This window comes from Melanerpes formicivorus, unplaced genomic scaffold (assembly GCF_026170545.1).
Source record: "Melanerpes formicivorus ecotype bairdi unplaced genomic scaffold, bMelFor1.0.p_v2 SCAF_13, whole genome shotgun sequence".
In the NCBI taxonomy this organism is placed as follows: Eukaryota; Metazoa; Chordata; class Aves; order Piciformes; family Picidae; genus Melanerpes; species Melanerpes formicivorus.
Window position 1 is genome coordinate 12,963,439 of NW_027142365.1, and position 24,960 is coordinate 12,988,398.

Below are 24,960 nucleotides of genomic sequence, written 5' to 3' on the forward strand. Positions count from 1 at the left end.
TGTCAACAATACCTGCACTAAAACCAGACTTGTGTTCCAGCACTAAGTGCCCTGACAGGGGAATTCTCCTCTGAGACACCAGGTCCTACAAGAATTTGGAGAGGTTCATCAGAGCTTCCAAGACCCAGAAGTGCTCCCAGCAGTGACAGCTTTGGTCTGCTCCACGTGGCTGCAGGGCCATCAAGGCAGTTGATCTAATCCACCGTATCCTGCCCCAGTCAGGTAGGGAGGGAAGACTTGTCAAGACTTGTCCTGACTGCATTTTCAAAACCACACTCTTCCTGTACACAATGGTCACTGGGTGTAACTGTAAATAAAGATTGATTTCATCCTGAAGTTCAAAATGACAAGGTTTCTCCATTGCTTATGCACTGAGACACAGAGGGATGACAGCTGCCAAGGCCAGACAAGTTCCTGGGGGAGGGTGGCCAGCTGCAGTATTTTCTATCTCATTGCTGCACTTCTTTTATGGCATAACTCACCCGTGCAAATCAAAACTGAGTTCACTGCAGTGTAAGCACACAGTGCAAACAGCAAGATCTTCAGTGCTTGAAACCTGGAGCACTAAGTTTCAACACCAGCTTCCAGGTTTCAACACCAATTATTTTCCTCATGTGAGTGACACTACTGCATTCAACTCACTGAAAGAGGAAACGGCAGAGGTGAGGAACTGGTCCAGCACTGTAAAGAGAAATCCTGTGATGCCTTCAACTGAAGCTCAGAAGATCCTGGCTCCTGCTGATAGCTCTCATTTGCTTCACTCCAGTGGTTTCTTTCATACAAGCTGAATGTTCTGCATAGATCAGTCACAATATTAGAAAGTGGAGACAAGGTCACAGTTGCCTGTTTGTTTATAAACAGCACAATTGGATGTAGCAACCTCTGTGGCTCAAAGGGAAGGACATATGCTGCAAGAGACCAAATGATCTGGTCAAGTAGATCTTTTTCTTCTAGTAGCTTGAAGGCTTTTCTGTTGTCCTGCTGCTGCATTCCTCACAGGCAATTGGGAGATCTCAGGCATCTGTAGCATGTTGAATGAAGCAGGCTGAGCTGTGTGACTCTCACCATTGGGTGTGTTTCAGCCTTTTGGATACTCTCACAGCTCTTCTCTGAATCCTTCAGAGTGCTCCTGTCAATGGTGGCTGCAGGGCTCTCAAAGCACCTGAACTAGGCCAGGTGTTGAGGCAGAGCCCTTGAGGCTACCTGTGAAAGAAGCTCCTGAAAGCTTTTACTCACATGAATAAATCCACAGGTGACAGCAGATCTCCATTACAGCCTGTGCCTCACTCCTGCCAACCCAGGCCAGCCTGGCCCTTCTGCACTGCTGGGCACATTGCTGCTGCTCCTGACACGTATCTGCTGCCATGGTTTGGCAGGAACCCTTGGTGGTGTGCTTAGGCTGTGGGCAGTGAAATCTTTCTGCAGATTGATTTGTTGTAACCTGTAAGCTCACAACTCTCTGCCCTGACACCCATGTGGAGGAATGATTTCAGCTTTCCTGTGAGATCTGACACTTCTTGTCTAGTGTATTTCAGCTAGCCAAAGCTAGAGAGCTGCACACAGCTGCTCCCAATTACACCCTGCACTGAAGCCAAGAGCATGATCTTTTAATTAAGAGATGACCTGATCAGAAAAGCAGTAAGCAGAAGGGAAGAAGACACAATGCCCCCATTTCACTTGGTGATGTCTCAACACAAGGCCAGGTAAATAAGGGAGAAGGCCTGGCCAGCCCAGGTTCCTCTGAGGGACACCAGCAGTCAGGCTTAGAAGTAGAGCCAGGAGAGATGCAATAGCTCAGGAAGATTTCCTGTGGAGCTGGCTCACCATGCTACAAGCAGCCCCTGAGAAGCTGTGAACAGACTTCTAATGGTACACAGTGCTGTTTGTTGTAAATTTGTTCTGATTTCCAGCCTACAATTCTAAGCAATCATGGCTTTATCTTGAAGCTTCATTAAAGCTGACCCTGCGTAATCCAACACATGCTATGCCCCTTGTTCCTGAGGGGAACAAATGGATTAGTCAAGGGCAGACTGAGAAACTTTAGGAGTCTCAGTACTGAATGTGCTGGGGGCTTTTCAGGAACTTGAGGCAGGCTGCCTGCTGGCCTGGCCTAAGGAACTGCTCACTGAAGCAGGGCTAGGCTGGGTGTCTCTGGGAAGCAGGAAGACAATGGGAACATTATCCAGGACTTGAGTCACCACAAGTTTTTGTACTGTTCGTACCTATTGCCATCTGCTGCCCCTTCACCCTGTCTCTGATGCTGAAGGTGACTGTTGGCTCAAGGAAGCATCTCAAACAGTGAAGGTTTGCTGAGCAGGTACCCACGAACAGGATGTACTGAGGGGTACAGTGGTTGAGCATCAAGCTAGGGACAGGTTAGTGCTGAAAGGGACACCAATTCTCAGTACAAGTATTTTGTGAACAATGATAGCTGACCTGTGAAGAACCTGTAAACTCTGCTTGTTCTGTGTTAGCTAAGGGCTTTTAATGTACTACTTTCCTTCCTGTGACCCACTGTAGGCAAAAATCACAGAATGTTAGGAGATGGAAGAGACCCTGAAAGATTGAGTCCAACCCCCCCTGCCACAGCAGGACCACCTAGACCAGGTCATGCAGGAATGCATCCAGGTGGGTGTGGAATGTCTCCAGTGAAGGACACCCCACAACTTCTCTGTGCAGCCTCTTCCAGTGCTCTGTCACCCTCACAGTGAAAAAGTCTGCTTTTTTAGTTTGGGGTCCTGCACTTCCAAAAGGATTTCTGGGTTTTGATACTTCAATACAATCTTGCATTAATAGGGGTTTGCTTGTTTTGCAAGCATCTTTACAACACACACACTGCACAGGAAATTAAAGCTGACTGAAAACCAAGTATCTCAAGAATAAAAACCTTACAGGGACACCCCTGTCTCCCAAGACTGGAGACTGCTTGTTGAGCACCAGCACAGTCACATCAGCAGCAGTACATCACCAGGATGGATGACTTCTCTATGCAAACATCTGAAAATGCTTCATAAAGTTTATGAACTGGAATGGAAACTGCTCCCTATCCTGACCACAGCCATGATTCCAGCACATACCTTTTTCTTTCCATGTCTTCACGGTGTGAATCCTTCAGCAGATGGGTTATAACAGGGTAAGAAACAGTCACTGCAACAGCTTTCACAGACTTTTGGATGGGGGTAATTTCACTGTAGCATGTGCAAGCAGATGATGTGCATGAGGATGAGGAAAGCAGAACAGTTAATGCCAACACAGATTCGTGCTGATGAAGCAGCCTCAGTTACACTGAAGAGTTGCAGCAAAGTTTCTAGCACTGCTCCAAAAGGTCTTAGCTGGGAGCTGGAAATTCCCTTGTGCTGGTTTAGGCAGCCACCTAATGGTGAGGAGCAAGCTTGCTACTCAAATTAGCCTGATTGCCACCTTGCTTTAGAGCTCAGCAGAGTTACCTCAGATTAGCATCAAACATGCAGGTTTCTGCAAGAAACAAACCTTTCCTCCCTATTCCTGGTAATGCTTCTGCACAGCTCATGCTCCAGTTCTACCACTAACAGCCTAAGGTGCTGAGCTGCTGTGCTTTTCCATCTCTGGTGTACTTCCAGCACTGGGACTAATTTCATGTAAATTTTGTTTTGTGTTGTGGGTTTGGTTTTATTTTTGAGATTTGAACCTGGATGAGCACTAACAGGACCTGCTCACTAATTGTTTAGGATGTTTTTATCCTAGAGCCTCTGAAGCTTACTACTTAAACTACTCAGTTTACCTACCACACTTCCCAGAGCAATCTGAACAGAACCACCAGACAGTTTGTTTCTGTTCCTTCCCTCTTCCCCATCAATGCAGCCAGGGCTTCTTCACTCAGTCCTAGCTTTCTCCAATGACTGGTGAAATTTCTTCCTGTAAATGAGTACCTCTCAGGTAGATCCTAATTCTCTCTCACCCCTGAGGATTCATTTTATAAATCTACTTCTTGGAAAGCGATAGATTTGTTAATTCTGCTCAGACACCAACAAGCCCAGCACACTCACTCCTCTCCAAGACACTCCTGGAAAACAAAGGCAAACTTCTGACCAACCCCACTGTCAGCCATCACATACAAAGAGGCAGCAAATATTACTATACAATACCCACTGAAAATGCAACCAAGCAGCACCACAATGTACACAGTTTGAATCGGCACCATTGGATTCACTTCACTCAAGAAGAGGACATGAGTATTTGAGCTTTAGCTACCTGAGCACTTACCTTCTCTCATCACAACTCCTCCTGAAGCAGCAGTATTCCATCACTTGTTCAGAATATTATGGGAGGGTTTTTTTTGTATGGACTAACCCAGCTGTTTTAAGCCATACCCTGTCGACAGCCTCTGCTTCTAGAAGCCATTTCTCCAGCTGTTCATTCTGACATTTGTTTACCTGTATCTGGCAGTACCTCACAGGTTGTCTTTATAAAACCCTCAAGATTAGGACACTTCCCACTAGTGTAAGACCCTTCTAGCAACACTGAGTTTCCACAACAGTATCAATAAAACCACCTTTCCCCCCACCACTGCCTCCAGTGTTATCATAGGTAAAAGCCTTGACAGCTGCCACCCTATAACCCTTATTCCAGAACGGCTACCCCAGCAGATCAAATCCTCTGGGTAAAAGCAGGAACAATTACAGAACTTTCCATTAAAAAACACAACCACACTTGTTTTTTTTGTCAACATGTAATGCCCTGGGTTTATTTTGTGAGAGTTCTGTCACAATTTTTCCAGGTGGGATTAAAAACCTTAAGGATAATGTATGCCATTGGAGTGGGCATTCAGACTTCGGTACTGACAAAGCACTAATAGTAGTCTGTTAAGTACCATTCTCTTCACAGAAGAGAGGTCAAATATTTCCAAAGGAAGGCACCCGATAGTTGTGGTTCTGGCCTTGCAGCCTTCTGGAGAATCTTAAAAGGAAAAAAGCTGGCTGTTTTAGAAACTGGAATGATGATACACGTACAGCAATTACTGCATTCTTCTCCCTTATATCCTTTTTTTTCTTAAGAACAAGTAAAGAATGAAGTCTTAAAAACAGTTATACAATAAAAAAATACAATGTCTTCAAAAAAGGGCAAGACAACATAAAAACTCCAGTTGTAAGGACTCCGTTTGCATACTAACACTTTTTGGTGTGCAAGGAAATGGGACTAACGAGGGGAGCAGCAACATAATCTTAGTGCTTTAAGTACCAGAAACCGCCCACATGCCTGTGGACAAGCTAGGATGGGAGAACTCAGACTTCATTATTAGCTTGTTACTTGCCTTAGATGCTCAGACAGGAAGATCCCCATTAACAGTACATTCCCCGATTTGAAACTGATGCCTTTTCAAAAGATTCTGTATGTATGTCACCATTTTTCACATGTTACACAGAAAACTCAGGGACCCAGAGGGGAACCAAGTTATGTTATACCATTTACAAAATACCAAGGAGTCCACGGCTACCTAACACATTTACTACAGCACAGGAACCAATGAAGGTACAGTGTACAAAAAACTGTAAACACGGCACAATAAATAGATAAAACAGCAGGTTCCGCACCATGCACAGGATGTGATGACACTTTTTCATCTCTATACAATCTCACATCTCACACTCTTACTTTGTTGCAGTTTGTTTCCCTCCCTCCCCGCCCCGCCCCAAGTGCAAAGCATCACAAATGAACAGTTTTGTATTCAAGTAACATATATACAAGGGTATTACAAATATGCAGTACTGTACAGATAATTGCTGTATTGTTCATTTACAGATGTTGATTCTTTCCTATTAACAGTAAGAAAAGAAAAACCAAAGCATGAGAGATGTGCATTGCTGTCAAGTCCCCCACAGCTGCCATGGAAACGCAATGTGCGGCATTCCATCATCCCTTGCATTCAAAATGCTACTGATGCATAGCACCTAAACGAGTCCCCAAGGCTGCAGTCCCCTCCCGTGGAAACTACGTCACCTCCATTGCTACTGTGTTGTCCGCTATATTGTTCAGTGCTGGCTTCTCCGCTTCGTGGTTCTCCCTGTTGACAGAACGGCAGAGGGTTCACAAGGCTGGACACGGAGCAAAAGCTGTTCCACAGACAACTGCTTGCCAGCACCAGACAGCTGCTAAAATGCAGCTAAGGCAAAAAGGGCCTAGGCTTGAAACGCACTCGACCTGCACTTCCACGTTTACTGTGTGCTTCACTCCCAGCAGCGACTGCTTGTGAAGTGTTCACACTCTAGTGCCAGCTGTAAAAACTCCCCATAAGTCAACGTGCCATACAGGAAACAAAGAGTATTCTAAGCACCAACATTTGTGCTGGAGGAGCAGAAAACGTGCAGTAAGCTGCTGAAGTCACTAGTTACAGAATCTGGGACTGAGGAAATGCTGAACTGACATCCTGTTTAACCTATTTTTTATTCATCTTCTACCTATCTATCTTAAACTGATTAAGATGACAGAAGAACAGTGATTTGGCAATGAATGTGGCTACTAAAGAACAGGACAAATACTTCTCTCCAATTTTGAGATACACGAAGTGCAGTACATCTACTGAAGTCTTCTGTGGTGTTCAAATTAGTAAGGCAACACTTTCAAACACAGCTGAGACCAACATTACCCTACAGCTGCTGCTGGCAGACTGCCTTGTGAGGACATACACATTGAATTCTGGAACAGTTCAACCTTCACACAGAACCTAAGAGCCCAAAGCCATGCTCAACAGTGGAGCACATTGGCATGCTGTATCGTGCTAACGGATCATAAACTTCACTTTTCAGGTAATGCTTGTTTCTGATCTGGTGGCCAGCAGAACACACTGCAAAGCCCTCAAAGTCTGCCTGTTCTTGCATCCCTTCCCAAACAGCCCCTTCTGACCACCACTGTAAGCAACTGTAACTGAAGCCAGCCTGTTCTCATACAACTTTTCTTATTTGCCCTGAAGATATTTACCAAGCCAAAGACAGACTGGAAAACACGAGCAGACACAAAACCTACCTTGGTACGGCATCCACCGAGGATGAAGCTGGGACCTTGGGCACCTGACAATTTGTTGCTGCAGCCAGCTTTAAGGCAGACGATGGAACAGCACTTAAAGTCCTAGGTATATGTCGTGCATTGAGTGTGGTTATAGAGTTTACAGTGGCAACTGATGAGGGTACAGTTAATCGAATGTTGTTCCCAATCAGGACCTGAGTTGTTGCAGAATTGGCAGCAGTTACTTGGTGACTCAGTGCACTGTGGGAACTTGAAGTCTGCGTTATATTTGAAGGCTGTAACAAGGCTGAACCTGCTGTTGGTGATGAACTTGTATGGACAAGTGCTGTAGGTGTAGTACTACTGAGGTGTAAGCCCTTGTACACTCCTGCAAAAGAGAAACAAAACAATAAACTCATTTTTCAGAACACTCAACTACAGACAGCTCTATCTCCATTGTAAAAAATCAAGAGACAATAAATTCTGACAAATGGCTGCATACCTGAGGCTTGAAGAATGCCATTCACCCCAATTCCAAGCACCACATCATCCTTCATTTTGAATCCCATCAGTTGTTCTGATGTAACCAAAGCTGAAGCAGCAAACTGAGCACTAACAGAATCCAGTGTCTTGGAAACAAAACCCTAAAAGAACAATGGTGGCAAATGTATGTAATTGAGGTTTCCAAAGGTCAGTACTCTTCCCATTTTAAAGTTACACAAACTAGTAAAGCAAAAGATCATACATGTAAATCACAACTGTGGCCCAGACATTCTCTCAGACCAAACTGCCAGCATTTGGTACAACCAGTTCAAATCCAAACTGTGATTTATTTTTTCCATGCACTTCTAGCTCCATTGTAACAACAGAGAAGAAAATCCCCATTGCTATTTAAAGTGCAAGAGAAACTTCTTCCCTAATTTATATAGTTATACAGAACAACATTTGTTTCACGGGCCAACTTGTTTGCATGAAACTCCAAACCCAGTTCACAGACTCAGAGGTTCAGATTGCTAACAACTTCTGAACCTTTGTGTGTCCATCAGCACCGCCATCACCACATGTTTTATTAGCAGCAGACACTTCCACAGCTGCATGGAGGATACATTTAGGAGTTAGCTTTAGCTATTAACTAAAAATCCTGCTCTAAAAATCCCCCACTACCAAGAGGATAATGACATGGCTGGAGAGCTCTGCAATTCATATTTTAAAGGCTTTGAAATGTTCATTATTTGACTGACAAATCTTTTTTGTTTGTTTTGTTTTTGTTTTGTTAAGAGGGAGCAGAGGCAATGCCTGCCACACTCACCTGCAGTGTCCCTTCTAAACACTTTACAGAATGGCTATGATGTAGATTCAGGCGAAAGCCACTTTCCTGTTGGTTAGTTTCAAGGTTCTATGGCAACAGTTGACAATTAGAGATGAACCCTGGTGGGAAACAATGAGGGATAAATCATAGCACAGACAAATCCCTCACCTGTGATGTGTTGGCAGAGGAATTATTATTTGCTTGCTGTTGATGAATTTGTGCAAGCTGCTGTTTCTGCATTAGTGCCAGTTGCTGTTGATGCTGCTGGTATTGTTCGGCTGTAAATGCTGAACAAGATATAAAACGAGAAAATACTACATCAAAACACGTAGCTCTTGTGTATAGAAACATCTATTTCATAATCCTAAGAATAAATAAATAAATAGGAGTAATCATACACCACAGCAAGTTCTTAAGAGCTTCAAAGCACCTTTATGGCCTTAAGGCCATCATCCTCCTAGAAACTTTTGCTCACATTAAGCCCTCCCTTTTCTAAGCTCTTTTTAGCATACAGGCTTTAATTGTTCAAGATACCAAGGAGAGAGGGAGGAGGGAATCAGAACACAGTCAAACCCACCAAAAATCCTCTGAGTAAAAAGTAATAGCAGGTAGAAGTGGCATCACTGTTGTCACTTTGTGAAACTCCAGTATCTGCACTATTGGTTTATATGCAAAGCTTGGGAGCTGCATGCTCCCAGCCCTCTCTATACAGCAAGTGTTTCAAAGGCAGTGAGCACCTACAGCTAGAATTTGGTTTAAAATTTTAAATGGGGTATGTTTAGAACTGTGCAAGCTATCCAGTACAGTATTTAAGTTGGTTTTACTCACACATGCACAAAGAACCCCATCACTATGGAACTGGATAGAACCACATCCTTCTCTCTCAAATCTCTGCAAGGTGACCACAGTGCACACCACCTCAATTGGAGTCTCACCCAGATACCCCACCAGCAGACAACTGATACAACCCAGTGCTCTTCCCACAGATTCACAATGGGAAGCCTTGTTGAAGCAACATCATTCATTAACTTTGTAAACCTTTTTGTGTGTGTTGTGGGGTTTTGGCTTTTTTGGATGGATTTTTCTAATAATCATACCCACAAAGAAAGAAGTAATTCAGTATTCCTAAGGTTGGAAGAGACCTCAAAGATCATTGAGTCCAAGTATTACATTCCCAAAATGCTTCGCAGGGGGGTTGAACTCTGTGATCTCTGTAAGTCCCTTCCAACACCTAACATTCTATGATTCATAGCATTCCATGAAAGCAGCCTCAGTTTTCAATTTCAAACTGAATCAAGGCTGGAATGCGATTCCCCCCTTGCAAGTTTGGCCAAGGATGCACCTTTCAGATTTTCCCTTCAGTTTTATCTTCAGATGCTCCCAAATAAGTGCTGTAAACAATATCTGAACTTCTAGAACGATTGCCTGAAGAAATAAAAATCAATCTGTTTCTATGCCAACTAGAATCACCTCCTGCTTCTGGAGAAAACAAAATTCTGCAGAGTAAGTGTACCTTACCTTGCAAGTCTGTACAAAGCTGTACAAGTGGCTAACCAAAGTAAGAATTACTATTTGGAAAGCTCAAGAGTAAGCTGCTGAGCATGCATTTCTCCAGTCCACTTACGACCATTTCATTTTGGGGGGGGCTAAAATATTGTTCCAAATCTTTCTGATGAAGTGGAAATAGTACTCAATTATTGCCAGCACTTTGTTATCTCTGAACTTGAAATTAGAGTGTTTTTTTTTCCAGCAATTAAGCTTTATTTCTTTTTAAGTAACATTCTTCAGCAAGTAGGGATGTGACACTTATTTTGTGTTGCTCTAAGTGACAAATTACTTCCCAATACTCTTACACTTAAATTTTACTTGAACTTGCTTCATTTCTTCAGTCTTTTGAAGTTATTCCTAGGGAAATAGCTTAGTAGTAACACCATTCATAAATGCCCTTACTAAAAAGAAAGACAAAAGCTACTATTCAGGAGCTAGCTGGTTTAATTTTAGTCCTATTTTATATAAATTAAAAGCCCATGATATTAGGTCTTTTGTTGTTGTTGTCACCAAACACAGAAGTTAGAGCAAGAAAGCTGTAGCACACAGATTAGCTTGTAGGAAGCTCAGAAGGAAGCAGCAAAGGAGAAAAAAAATGGATTCACTGTTCTGGTACTGATAGATATTTAATTTATGTACACCAGTTAGTAGTGACTTCATTAAATGGTTTTAGTTTTTTTCAACCCCCCTAAAACATAGATGTGGTATGGTTTATCCAGCACAGTGCCAACAATGCTGATGGTTCCTGTAAATAAACTGCTTAGGAATAGGTTGTATATGGGATGCAAATAAGGACAACTCACAGGTTGGCCAAGAGGAAAATGGGCAAAAAAGGCTATGTTAAACCACCACCTCTGACTGAATTAAGACTAAGATGTCCAGTGTGGTAACTGTCTCACTTTTGTCCCCTTCAGTTTTCAAGTCTTTAGCACAATTTTTTATTTTAACCATGAGTTTATTAAGTACAATCAACCTATGTTGCTTTGACCAGTTCCCAAGAACTGTTTTCTTTTGGCAAATCAGTAGTTTATGTTTAGCACAGTTTAGGTGCTCACCATTCTTTCTGTAAGCGACCTTGAGAACAACTGCATTTTTCAATTGCGTTTCAGGATGTTTTGCTTTAAGTAGCCTGCAACCCTTACAGCTAAAAGTTTCCCACCACAAGAAAAGTTATAAAGCTGTCAAAGCAAGCAAATCACAGCAGAGCCCCACTATGACCATCACCCTCATCTACATTCACACTGCTGCTCTTACTTCTGCTCAAATATCTAAAGAGTTACATGTATCACCTTGGAAATGCAATAGAAATGGTTGATTACCTGTCCTGTCTGAAAAAGGCACTCAACTTCTTTCATGGTTTTCAGCTTATCTTAAAACATTCAGGACATTTCTGCTGCTTCCTTTATTAAAGTTAGAAGTCCACTAAACATTTCAAAACACCATTTACAACACTAGCAAAGATTCATTGTGAGATTCTGAATTAATGAGTCATACCCAGTTTAGAAACACAATCCTGCGCATAAAGGACTGTGACAAACAGTCCTGTGACAAATATGATTTATACTCATGTCCCATTCCACTGCACATCCAGATGTGCTCCTGTACCCAAAGAGGTTACAGACCATAGCTCATAAAACTAGCTCTTCCCTCTCCATGCTAAAGAAGTACTACAGTGAAGGTTTTATTGAGAACATCACCGCTACTGAGAACTATGCAAACCAAAAGGCACCATGCAAATGAGGAGAGCATATTTTACTCCGCTTCTAACTCAATGTTCTGCTCACCAACACTGTCAGTGGGCTTCCTCCCCTCCTGCTCTATACAGTCTATACTACACTTCAACTGAGAATATAAGACTGAGACACATTGCTCCTGAAATGAGCACTACCCCACAAAAAAAAAATGCTGTACATACTCCACAAAATAATCCATCCTATTTAACTTTACATGCTCTATTGCGACAGGAGTTGAAGAAGGCCTTCTGAGGAAATCAAGAGGTATGGCTCAGCAGAGTGCTGTCCCTTTACACCTACAGGCACAGTCCTAAACTTCTAAGAGCTATTCTAAGTTCATTGTCCTTTTTAAAAAAGCAATTCAGAAGTAGAATGCATTCTAGACTGTAAGAAGGTACCTGTTAATTAATTATGTGGCTTGCAAAGCCAGATGCAACTACACAGATGTGAAGCTTAATAACTTGCTACCATCATGTTGTCTAAAAACACAGTGACAGTGTGCCCAAGAATCTTCTTCCAGAATTTTTATTACTACTACTTGGTTTTATTCTAAAGAAGACATAGGACACAGCCAAAAATCTTTCATCTGTATCAGAGAAAGAAGGTAAATAAAGAAGTACCAAAATTGAATAATTGTATTTGTGTGTCATGCATTGGCCTTCACCTGCCTGAAAAAAAGCTGCATGCAAGAAGCAAGCCTAGACCTCTTCTGCACCATGTTTCTGGCAACTCAGAAGAGTATTGCTACACAAAGTTCCACATTCCTGCTATTTCTGGAGACCTTCAAGGCTTTAAAGAGAATTAGTAAAGCAACAGACAAGTGAACAACAGCATCTAGTGGACAAAGTGTAACATTCAGTGACTGAAGACAACACAGGACATTTCAGAACAGATTCTTGCTTCATCAACCCTAGACAGGACTGCAGTGCTTATAGACTCCTGTCGACCAGCACGCTGGGGCCACTATTTAGTACTCCAGAATTTACTGAATTGGACAGTGGCAGAGCAGCCAGCTTTGTTCACTACACAGAATCCAACAGGGGATGGAGATGGGAATATCTCAACCACACTGCTGCTAGGCTACAGATAAGAACACTGTCATTTCAGAAGGTCTCAGCTGTCTTTCACAGCTACCAACCGTACTTTCCCTCAGAACTTCTACACACTTTTCAAGAAACTTTCAGTAATTTGTGCAAGGCTCCTAACTCCCTAAGTTAACCTAACCCAACCCCTTTCCTAACCTTAAACACTAGGAACCTTCAAGGCACATCCCTACCTGGAATTATCCACATCAAGATGGTTGCAGAAGATGAGTAGCTCAGGTTTTACTCAGACTAGGCTACATGAATGCTTCTTGCTTGCATGTTTGCAGCATACTGGTTTGAACCAGAACAATTAGAACTCAGTATGCTTTTGGATTGGTTCTGGTAGAATGCTCACTAAAGCTGTAACATTTCAGTGGAGACAACCTCCAGGATTTTAATTTAGTCCTTTATGTCATACTCTTAGCCCCAGCATTTAAGAGCTCAGCACTGCACACACAGCTATTCTGCAGCTGTATTAAAGCTACACTTGGGCAGCAAGTAAGAGCAATGTTTTCTGGCTCACGTACTGCAAAGTGATTGGAAGTTAGGAGAAGCAGCTTCACAAATTTGCACCTATGAATACAAAGAAAGAAACACTGTATGTTACTGAGACTGAGTGACAGGATAAATGACTGCTTAGTATCTGCTTTTTAACACAACACTACACTAAGAATGCTTTCCTATAATCATTTACATAGCTATAAGCAAGATGTTTGTAATCTCTGGGATAATCACATATCAATCTTTTGCTCACTGAATGAAATCTCGCTATTAGATGATTCTGTTTACCTATCTACCAAATTGTGTAGGATGCTGATACTCCACAGGCATTTTCTGAAGCACACAGTTACACTGTCAATAGACATCTCAACATTTCTCAGTGGTTTTATACTGCAATATAAAGCTATTTTTACAGTGCTAACTAGTTTTAGCACAGCATTTAATGTGTACTGGCCTTACAATGCTTAGCTTTTCTGAAAACACAAGTCCTTCCCAGAAGTGGCTGAGAGCAGTGAGCTGAAGAGCTAGCTGCAGCACTTGTACAAACAGGTTAAGTTTTTGAATGGTGAACAGTCAGAGCCTCCCTCCTGACTACTGCTCCAAGTTTTGCTGCAAGGTGACTTAGTAGTTACTACTCTCCACATTTCCCTAGAAACCAGGAACCTCATCCTGGAAAGCAGGAAGTGCACATGTCAACTCCTGGTCCCTCTACTGGCATTCCTTCCGATTTCTTGACTGGAAGATGTTCACTGGATTTGCCAGGGAAACTGAGCAAGCTTTGTGTAAATACAGTGAGCTATTCAAGTTAAGTTGGTTTTGCTGTTTTTTGTCTGTTTTAATAAAGTTTAAATTTTAATACTGAGAGACTTAAACAGCTTAATGAAATCTTTCAGCAAGTGCTTCAGTCCTGTCAAAACATCTGAAGAGAGGAGTATTAATTAGAGTAACTTCAAAAAGCAGTTGCTTCCTAACACCAAGTTATGTACCCGTTCTCACAAGGAGAAATGTTATTTCAGTAGGAAAACTGAAGCATCAAGATTATATTGGGTTCAACCAATCTCTAAAAATTCATTCAGAGTACTGGATTCCCTGATCCTTCCAGCCAAGGTGATGGCCAGTAAAAAGGCAGTTTTGATAAGGTAACAAGAAAGATCACACAACTAAAGCTTCCAATTGAGAAACCCCATCAAGTACAGAACTGCTGAAGCATGTGAAAGGGTGACATGACAGATCAGCTTACAATGTTTTCTTAAAGGAAATAAGAGCATCACCTCCCTGCCGTATACCACAACAGTCAGTGGTTACTAATGCCAAAGTGCATGCAAAGCAAACAGTCACAGCACTAAGTAATCCAGAACACCACATTTTTTAAATCTCTGTCTCATGAGAGATGTTATCTGGTTTACATTGCCTGGTTAAAGATTTTCTACTGTACAGCAAGTTCTCACCAGTGAGTTCAGAAGATTGGAGAGACTTAGAGCCATCAGTGTGATTTAGCATTTGATGCACCAGGCCCAAAGATGTTTCACTTTCTGAAAAGAAGTTCAAGATTGAGTTTACTTAAATATACCATTATTAGAGACTATGAGAACATAAATCATGACACCCTTATTATTACTACAACAGCCTTATACTTCAGCCCAACAGAACTTAAGTGCAAAATTCCTAACAGCAGAACTCTGGACTTAGAAGTCATGAACTAGATAAAAGATCTATGTATGTACACCCTACTTGGTAGGGGAAGAAAAATAGGCAGGAAATAAACTAATGAAGACTTTTACTAGCCACTGAATGGTGGCTAGAAATGCTTGCTATGCATTTATACTTGTTTGCCCACCATTCTTAATATCAATTTCCACCAAAATGTCAGAGGCCCTTTGGGGTGCAGACAGTTTACTCCACCGTTACGATTATGGCCATATTTGTATGGGATGCAAAGCATAACAGTTCACACTAGCCCAAAGATCCAGCACTTGGGAGCAAGGTAGAACTCCAACTGAACTGAAGCTGAATGAGAAAATCCAGTGTAACTACAAAGCCTCCAGAGGTGTTCAGATGTTTTAGTATTCACTCTTTCTTCATTTCCAGTCGCATTTCCCTAACTAAAAGGGTCTTTTAAGATTGTCTCCTTCAACTAAGCCTAGAGCAGGCTATAGACACGTTACTCTCAAGGCCAATGCTGCTTCAACTAGGATCTCAACATCTCAGCCACAGGTGAGCCAATGACCACTGGTAATGGCCCTGACAAATATCAGCACTTCTCATGATGAGGTTTATCCGACAATGTGAAAATAAGCATTTGGGAAAGGGAAACCACTAAAATACATAGCAGTGTTGACACTATGACAGACACAGATAAATAAAGAGATTTAAACAAAACCCACTGATGGCATAAAAGCAATGAAAAGGTAGGACAAGTCCTCTTAATCTGGTGCAAGGAACTGTCACAAGGATTGAGAACCTTCTTCCTGCTTCTTCTCAGGAAGAAAACTGCCTGAAGATGCGTGTTAGGTATTCTTAATGAGAACACCAAAAAAACCAGTTCAGATCTCTCAAGGAACACGACAAATTTGGAAATGGAAATGCTTAACACACATGTGGGAAGTAGAAGCCTAGCTCACAATCTTGATAGATAGCCAAGTGTGCAAACTTGCTTTTAAAAAGCAGATTAAGAGATACAAAACCCAAAAAGAATCCAAGTTTACTGGGAAAAACTTATTTCTAAGCAATTTGTGCAGAAGTAGTACAGAATAGCAAAGCACAACTTGCAGCATATCATCTCAACCTCTAGTTCACAACAAAACACAAGCTAAACTGCTCTGTTCCAGATGCCTGCAGTTTTTCCCATGCAGTAAGATCTACAATATCAAGCATCACAACTCTTACAAATTTTCAGTAGGGCTTCTGCCAGAATACTTAATGCTTCTTCCAGAATACTTAATGCTTCTTCCCAAAGGAAGGATTATACATTTCATGAGTGAACTCTAGTTAATTGCTAGCTTCTTTAGTCTTGACAGCTTGTAGACTTTCTTTTTGAAGTGGCCCATCTTCCGGATGAAGAAGTCAGAAGGTTGCCTGATCTTACTGCAGAACCTGGGAACCAGTGCTCAAATGTTTCACTAGTGACTGGTATCCCTGGTCTGCCTCCTGAACATCAGGCTGCAACAGAGTTACACATGTTGCACAGTTTTAAAGCCCCAATCTTTTGGTTGCTAGATACAAGCTTCCAAAAATAATAATGTAACATCAAGAAAGCAGAGTCCCTCTGCGGAATGATGCAGTTCAAAGACTACCAGGCAGAACCTGATGACTCTAACAAGGAAGACTGAATTCCTGGGACACAAATACTTCAGCTAAATACTCATTCCTACTGTACATTCCAGACTTAAGCTCTACCTCTGAAGATCATGATACAGAAACCTGACGAGATTGTCACAATACAGGATCCTTTGCTGAAGTAATCTTGCAGCATGCTGACAGTGAATAGCTTCCCCCCTGAACAACTTACACCTCCACGAGAACCATCCTTTCACCCTCATCTGCTTTGTAGTGGTGTTCTGCAAAACATATGCCTGAAGATCACCAGATTGGGTCTTTTTGCAAGAAGACAAAAGCTACTTAGGAACCACCCTCTTCAAAAGTGATGCTAGTTTTCTTGGCCTCTTGATCCTGCCAAAGCCTATCCTTTGGCATATGACAAATCCAGTGCGAGCCTCGCTATAAGTAAATTGTAAGGGATTCTTTAACATTTTTGTTTGTGCTTATTTTTGGTTGATTAACAGAAGACTTGAGATGCCACTTTAACTTTATGCCTGTGCCAGCTGTGTTTTGGCTGAGATAATTTTATTGCCAGTAGCTTGTACGGGGCAGTGCTACAGATTTGGGCTGAAAAGCATTTGGTAACACCAGGATGTTTGTTATTGCTGAACAGTACTTACTCCAAAGCCTCAAGAGCTTTTCTGCTTCTCACACCACCCTGCCAGCAAGCAGGCTGGATGTGCACAAGAAGCTGGAAAGGGACACAGAGGGGGGACAGCTGACCCTAACTGGCTGAAAGGATGTGTGATCAAGAGGGGATTGGACGTGGCACTTGGTGCCATGGTTTAGTCATGAGGTCTGTGGTGACAGATTGGACTTGATGATCTTTGAGGTCTCTTCCAACCTTGGTGATTCTGCGATATTCCATACTGTATGATGTCATGCTCAGCATAGAAGGCTGGGGAAGGAGGAGGAAAAGCTGGTGACATTCAGAGTGGTGGCATTTCTCTCCTCAAGTAAGAGTTGTGTGTGCCTTGCTTTCCTAGAGATGGCTGAACACCTGTCTGCCAGTGAAAGTAATGAATGAATTCCTTGTTTTACTTTACTTACTGAATGGTCTTTACCTCAACTCAGAGTTTTCTCCCCTTTCCTCTTTCAATTCTCTCTCATATCCCACTGGGGGGAGCAAGTGAGCGGTTGTGAGGGCTGAACTGCCAGCTGGGGTTAAGCCAGGACACACACAGACCAGACTTGAAAAGCAAGGTTTCCACAACAGTATTTCCATGTCAGCAGTACATTGTCTGGATCATTCAAACAAGGTGGAAAAAGCTCAAGACTTCCCTAAAGTTCTTTAATATAGAAAGAGACAAAACTTATCATGCAGTGGTGTACAATAAACAGTAATATAACCACCTCTGTGGGGCCACTACTGAATCTGAATAAGCTTCATCCAAAAGGCAAGCCATCTGGTTTGACTACAACTCATGGCAGAAGTGAAAGGACAAAAGAATTTTTGTAAACAGAGATGCATTAATAATAGTTCCCTGGTAAAAAGCCCTACTGCCACTTCAAAATAAATAGAAGGCTATGAGAAACAAACTGAAAAAACATACAACACACACCTATAGCCTTAAAGACAGCCAAGAAAGAGAAACAGGAACTCTCTACAGGCTTCTAAGTCTGCACTAGTGACTAGTAGAAAAGATTTAGTACAGATGTTGGATACCTGATGTTCTTTACAGTAGTAAACTAAGACAACTCAGCATCTTCAGCCCCAAGTGACACGCACCTCATAGAGAAGACATACAAAAACCTGTGATCTGTGAAACATCCTTTAAGATACTGGATAAACCAAAGCAGTAGAAAACAGAACAGCACCAAGGTGAACTAGACCCCATGGTCCTTACAAACACCTCAGCAGACCATCATTACATCACACACACAAACTGATAGAACTCCAATGCTACAAGAATCCCAATAAAGATTAAAAGACAATTATATGAGTATAATCTACCTGGTTATATTAATCACAAGTGACTACCCAAAGACCTTGCTAACTAATTTAAAGCATATTTATGAATTTAGACATAGTTGTAATTTTTGGGTTATTTCACTGCTAGATCAAACCCTAATTAAAATGATCTGAACTCCTCAACTTTTAAGCCAGGAAGGCTAACTAGCATAGTTACACAGATGATAAACCACCTGCATAGAATTCTTTACAGGCACAAATTAACACAATATACAAGATACTTGTGTATTATTTTCCCAATGGTTTCAAACTACAACCACACAATGAAAACCTTGTACAGGACTCATCATCTTAATAATTGAAATTTTAAGTTTAATTCTTGAATGGAAGTAGATAAGTATTTTAATCATCTTTTTAAGGAGGAAAGGTTCTATAGGAGTGTGCATATTTCTATACATATGCTTTAAACCTCAATGTAAACAGGCAATTTTTCAAGTAATTGTGGATTTCAGAGGTAATGTTTTCGTCCACTGCTGCTTTACAGTGCATTTATATAACCTGTTCATCACACATTAGTTTTGTTTTCACACTAATAACCTGACTGTCATTTTATCACAGTTTATACTCTGGGCACTAGACAGAAGATGCTCTCCTCTAAACTTGGTGTACTGATTGAAAGAGCAGATTGGTTTACTGACAGGTTTATGTTGCAGGAGCAGAATTTAAACACCAAAAGCCCCACTTGGATCACAAATAAGAACCACCATCAATTTTAGCCCTAACACATTTTCAGCAAGGAGAGTCATAAAAGAGAAAGACAGGAAGACGGGGTGAGGAGAACAAAAACTGGTCGCTATGATTAAAAAATGCAAGGAGGAAGAATTTTCAGAGAAAAACCCAACAGCTGGTGCAGGAGGAACAAAATATATTGGAAAAGAGGAAGGTTAAAGTAATCTGATACCAAGGTAAAATTCTTAGTTTCAGCAAATCTCCAAAACATCCCACAGTTCAGGGAGTTGATAAGATATGCAGATGTATCTCTCCCTACCCCACTCCTACTTCATATCCAGGTTTCCTAATTAATTTCTGAAGTCATTAATTCAAAATGGCATGGAACACATGATTCTGGAGACTCCTTACAAAATGGTGAACTTTTAAGTTACTTCTTTGTAAAAAAAAGAGTCTACATTGCCTCACTTTCTATAAAAAGATGACATTATATGTACCAACTGATCAGAATTCAAGAGTTATTTAAGTTAGATTCTAACTACATAAAGACCAATCTTACAATGTGAGGAACCCAATATAAAGGGAGATGCTATCCAGTAATATTCCAATCAGAACAATTAACACCGTGTGAGATTTCCGTAGAGTCAGGTCCTCACTTCTGCAATTCAGGTTCTATGAGATGCAATCTGCCACTTGCTGACAAGATGTGGAGGTGATTAGAGCAAGAGTTTTGCCAGCCACGAGCAGATGCATCAGTAGGGGTGAGCTGGGTAATTTTGGGATGGGAAATGGCGTTTAATTTCATGTAAGTTCAAGTAAGAATTCTTATCATGCTGGGACCTGAAATGCAAACATTTTAACTAAAAATTTCCCATCACCCCACCTTGCCCTAGAAAAAAAAATTAAATTAGAATACATGGTTTCTATTAACCTATCAACACATTTTTAATTTAAAAAAAAAACAAGTCTTCAGTGTCAGCTTAAACCCTACAAAATTGGGTTTTAAACCTTCATATTTCTAGAATTACAATTACATACCAAGGCAGGATTTATATAAATGTGTAAACCCTAATAGCTGCTGGCAAAAAATACAAGCAAACATTCTCTGCAGCAAATGAAGAGGTAAGAGTGAACATGGGCTGTTACCAGCAAAGCAGACCACAGGCGACCTAACCATATTGTGGAGTATCTGAGCCAAGTTTAAAACTTCTAGAAGGAAGTTTGTCAAAATAAACATACCAAAATGTGCTGAACCACTGCTACTTTTACTTTGTATAGAGGTACTGCATGTCTGGGTCCCGGGTTGTGCTGTGCCTGTTCGATTTATACCCCTGTATAATTTCCTACAGGAGAGTTCGTCATTGTCACTGTCATGCAGCGATGGTGTCCGAGGCCTAAAGTGCCGCCACCGACATGATTTGATATTGACTAGTATCTGACTGAGGTCTTTCGAGAAAGATTTGTCCGAGGTATTTGTTTCTGAGGTATTGGCAAATTGACTGATTGAAGAGTGTTGTGATGAGGAAAACATTTCCAAATCCAGCTGATGAAATGTGTTATCATAGTCCGTATGCGCTCTGTCTAGTAGCACCCTGGAAAAGAGAAAACAAGGCAGAGTTACACAGTGGCAAGAAAACACCAAAGAATTCACCTGTTTGCCATGTATGTGGGGGTGACAAAAGGAGAGGAAAAACTACACAAAGCTGTTCTGGAACAAGCAACCTCTCCTCCCTAAACATACAGAATGCAAGGACTGTGTTTTATAGTAAGTGGCACGTTTCAGTTTCTCTTCACATGTATATTCTAGCTTTTACTGTTTGAATGCCTGATGAACATAATCATGTCTATATTAAGACACTGCACCAACACGTGTAACTTGGTTGGTTTATTCTTTTTAATGAAAAAACCCCAACCAAACAGGCAAGAAGATAACAGTTCCACCAGGAAAAAAAAAGAAACAAACAAACCAAGAGAATAAAATTGCTTAAATACCTAAAAAGTAATTCAAATGCCCTTCTAAAGTAACTCCCATGCAAAACCCTTACTCCTTCGTATACACTGAATGTACCTGCAAATATCCCAATGCAGCAGGGATGCCACACATTTACTGGGATTTTGCCAGGGCATTTGGAAGCTGGAGTCTTCAGCTCCCATTCTGATTTTGCTGATAAGCCAGTCTGACTTGGTACTAATCATTAATCTGAAAGCAAAATCAAACTCTCCCATATTTTTTACTTAATACCAATGCATCATTTCCTTAAAGGCATCATACAACAATTAAATACTACTTAAACAAGGAAAAATTATCATTTATTTTTTATATACTTTGGACATTTGCTTCTAGACCAGTTCCTTGGTATTTTGATGACATTTTAAGATTTAACAGTTATTGTCACTTTAAAATATTCCTACTAAAGTTCTCCTGTACAACTGTAAGCCACCAAATATAGTCCAAAGTCAGGAAAACATTTTCTGTAAAATGTCTTCAAGGAGTATTCAAACCCAGCAAAATTCACAGCTACAGAAACCATTTAAATACAAGCCTACAAGCCAATCAATCACAACTGAAACCATACATGTATTTTCACCTCAGAACTTGAGAGTACCAGCAATAAAAACGTCTAGAAACACTTGAGAAAACAGTATGAAAGTGCCTTCCCCTACTGCAATGTAAAAGTGGGGATATTCATCAGCTAGGAAAACTTGTATTGAATACAGGTATTTAAAAAGTCAACTCCTCTGATGTCTCCAGTTTTGACTTTTCTTGAGTTTGGGTTTTGTCTAGGTGTTGAGGTTTTTAAAAGATGTCTTAGCAATTGTTTTCCTAGATTTTGGGGGGAGGTGGGGATTTAGTTTGGTTTGATGGGTCTATTTTTTGTTTGGGGTTGTTTGTCTGTCTCCTTTCTTTACGAGTATTTTACTAAGTGTTTGAAATCAGTGACAAGTACACAGCACTTACCTTCCACCACGGCCGACCCGTCTTCGTGCAAACCCAATACACCGCTGGGGTACAGTGAGGGTGGTTAAGCAGTATCTGTAACGCACATCTCCTACTCTTCCCTCCTTAGGGCTACTCCATGGCCAGTTGCCAGGTTGGTCTAAATGAGGCTTAAAATAATTTTAAACAATTAAACACAAGATTTTTTCCCCACAGCAACATTCTAGTTTAGGATAGATAAGGAAATTCTACTTACAGCATAGTACTGACAGCCTGCTTTCCTACGGAAGGCAAAGGGACCATCAGGATCATTTTCTTCCTCAGCCTCCGAAGAACCAGACAAAACCTTTTAAAGAGGAGTCAGGGTGCAGGAGAACAGATCAGTAAACTTGTGAGTTGTACTTCTAACTCTTTCCCCAAGAGCAGCACAGAACCCTAGAGGTCCTACCTGGGAGAAAGGTTCATCATCTGAGCTAGGAAAATCATACTGATTCAAATCTTTAGCATTAAAGACCGGCAGTGCAGCAGGACCTGTCTGTTGAGGAGTAGCAGCAGCAGACGAAGGTAAGACTTTTGGCTTCTTCTCATACTTTCTTTTGGGTCTAATAACATCAGGTTTATCCTGCTGTAAGAAAAAAAAGCAGTATAAAATTACACACAAGCAAATTAAATTAAACCAGGAGTGTTAAGCAAGCTAAAAAGTGAACTAAATCTCTCCACCATCTTGACAGCAGTATCAGGCAGTCAGTTAATTAATATCTCTATTTCTTTTCCAGTAACTGAAACATTTGCCAGACAAGATGGAATCAAGGACTGTTTTCTCCATCTGTGATGGACAGAACACTGTGGTTAAGAAAGCAGCACTACTTCAGAGAAGTGGACTAAAATTATATACAATGATCTCCAAGAGGAATCATTTTTAGTTTCTAACACTTCAAATTAACGTTAGGGAATTAAATACCAATGCTGTAAAGAGAAAATAGAAGTTAGGCTTCTCAGATACTTGGGACATACTTGACTTCACGTGGTTTGGGGAAGTGTGTTTAATTTTAAAAGGATTTTCTGAAATTCTAAGTATCTGAGAAACCTAACTCTTATTTTACCCTTTAAAACATGCTTAATATCAGAGAATCACACTTAAAGCCCACAAAGAACAGCCCTTTGGATGAAAACAACTACCTGAATTTAAAACAAGATACAGGTTCTACCTCATTAGTACTACCTTTGTCCATCACCTAGGTAATAAATACAGTTTTGTTCAGGATATCCTAACTTCATGGACAGTATTAGAAAAAAATGTTTGTATTCCCCAGAATAATTTCTTTGCATGTGTCCTTTTGTCTGTAGTTCCTCTGTACGTACTTCACTCCTGCCCTGAGGACAGCTAGCAATCTGGCTCCAACAGAATAAAGCATTTGATTCCACCTGCAGCTTTACCAGCCTATTTTCAGCTTCAAAAAGCTTCTCCCCTCCTCCCACCTTAAAATGCCGCACCTTGCATGTGCGGCAGCATGGAACTAGTAATTCTGTTACAGTCATTACTCACTTTAACTTTAAATTCCTTAAGTTCCATAGCATCTTGGTGTTTAAAAGGACTGCTGTTAGTCACAGGAATGATGGGAATAGCATAGGTAGGTTTCATCGGCTGCCGCTGTGCCATGACCTCAGACACAATCTCTCCACTGTAGTCACCCAAATTATACCTGAAATCAGAATATTTATTATTTTCCTATTTGTTTGAACATTTACAATGTACACCTGGTAAAAAACTGCGCGACAGAGAAACACAGACTAATACTTCTAATACTTGCAACTTAGGGTAAAGGGATGTCCAAGATGACAGCAATAAGTACAGAAAGTATTGTTCCAGGGAAGGAACTTTTATTTACTGGGGATCTTCATTGTGATGACTAATGCCAACAAATAAATAAAAGGATAGCTAACCTGATAAAGCCTATAAGACATCTCCAGAAGGTAATAAAAGCAGCAAAAACTATTAGGAAAGGACAGGAGAGGGTTTCCCTTCCCCCTCACTTGGAGACAGGTACCATTTAAAAAAAACGTATTTATCCCCCCAAAGATTTTAAACAGTGAGGCAGAGTGCTTTATGCAGCAATTCTCTTTCTTGTGTTATGAAGTCATTTAACAAGCAGTTCCACAAAACATTACACTTCACATCCTGTGGAATGTGCTAAGTGTAGCTTTCTGTTGGAGGGACCACTAGTCTTTCCTCTACTCAATACCCTGTTTTCTTGAGAAGGCTACTAGAACACATTTCTCCCTTCTATTTCTATTGAAAACAGCCAGTGTTTTAAGTAAGAGCCTGTGATAGAGATACTCAATTTGTCTTCCCTAAGAAGTCAGACGAAAAAAGAAAAAAAATCATAAAGCTTTAAAATACTGACATTTGTTTTCTAACACAGGTGTTTAAGCTAGAGAAATCTATTCAGGTTCTAGGTCATTAACCTGAAGAACAACTCCACACTGGAAATGTGTTTCTCAGTTGATTGGTAAACTGACACTTGACAAGAGCAGAGCATTTGGTTTTCAGCACAGCTGACAAACAGGATGTCAGAAGCAGCACTAGCTGGAGATGACTCACAGAACAACATTTTATACTACATGAAATGCTTATCTGTATTCCTCAAGAGGGTATTAGATGAAGCTTTGTAAAACAGGAACAAGGATAATGAGAAAACCTAAGAATGGTAATGGCCATAAAATTAGCTAGGATTTCGTTAATCTACACATTTAACACAAATCTCCAAATTGATTTATCTGAAACTATGATTTCTCTGCCTGTACAAGACTGACGATGTATGCATACCTCTGAACACAGGTACACATGCAACAAAACAATGTAGATTAGTGTGATGGGTCACTTTCCCATAATAAGCAACTCCCTAACA

The 24,960-nt window shown here is 40.9% G+C and overlaps 1 protein-coding gene across 10 annotated transcripts in view; it reads right to left on the reverse strand.

Moving 5' to 3' along the window:
• Positions 1-4,689: 4,689 nt before the first annotated feature.
• EPC1 (enhancer of polycomb homolog 1) overlaps positions 4,690-24,960 on the reverse strand; it is a 64,607-nt gene continuing 44,336 nt past the window's right edge. For 3 of the 10 annotated variants that reach the window (XM_068146234.1, XM_068146226.1, XM_068146230.1), the window contains 11 exons: positions 23,598-23,754; positions 22,500-22,676; positions 22,308-22,397; positions 22,073-22,221; positions 20,353-20,705; positions 14,603-14,686; positions 8,456-8,574; positions 8,288-8,374; positions 7,481-7,622; positions 7,000-7,366; positions 4,690-6,040 (listed from right to left, as the gene is read on the reverse strand). In XM_068146234.1, coding sequence (XP_068002335.1) covers positions 5,968-6,040; positions 7,000-7,366; positions 7,481-7,622; positions 8,288-8,374; positions 8,456-8,574; positions 14,603-14,686; positions 20,353-20,705; positions 22,073-22,221; positions 22,308-22,397; positions 22,500-22,676; positions 23,598-23,754 — 1,798 coding nt within the window. In that variant the 3' untranslated portion in view covers positions 4,690-5,967. Of the gene's footprint in view, positions 6,041-6,999; positions 7,367-7,480; positions 7,623-8,287; positions 8,407-8,455; positions 8,575-13,192; positions 13,227-14,602; positions 14,687-20,352; positions 20,706-22,072; positions 22,222-22,307; positions 22,398-22,499; positions 22,677-23,597; positions 23,755-24,960 lie in introns of those variants that run through there. The other 7 variants (XM_068146227.1, XM_068146232.1, XM_068146229.1 and 4 more) reach the window with 5 other exon arrangements.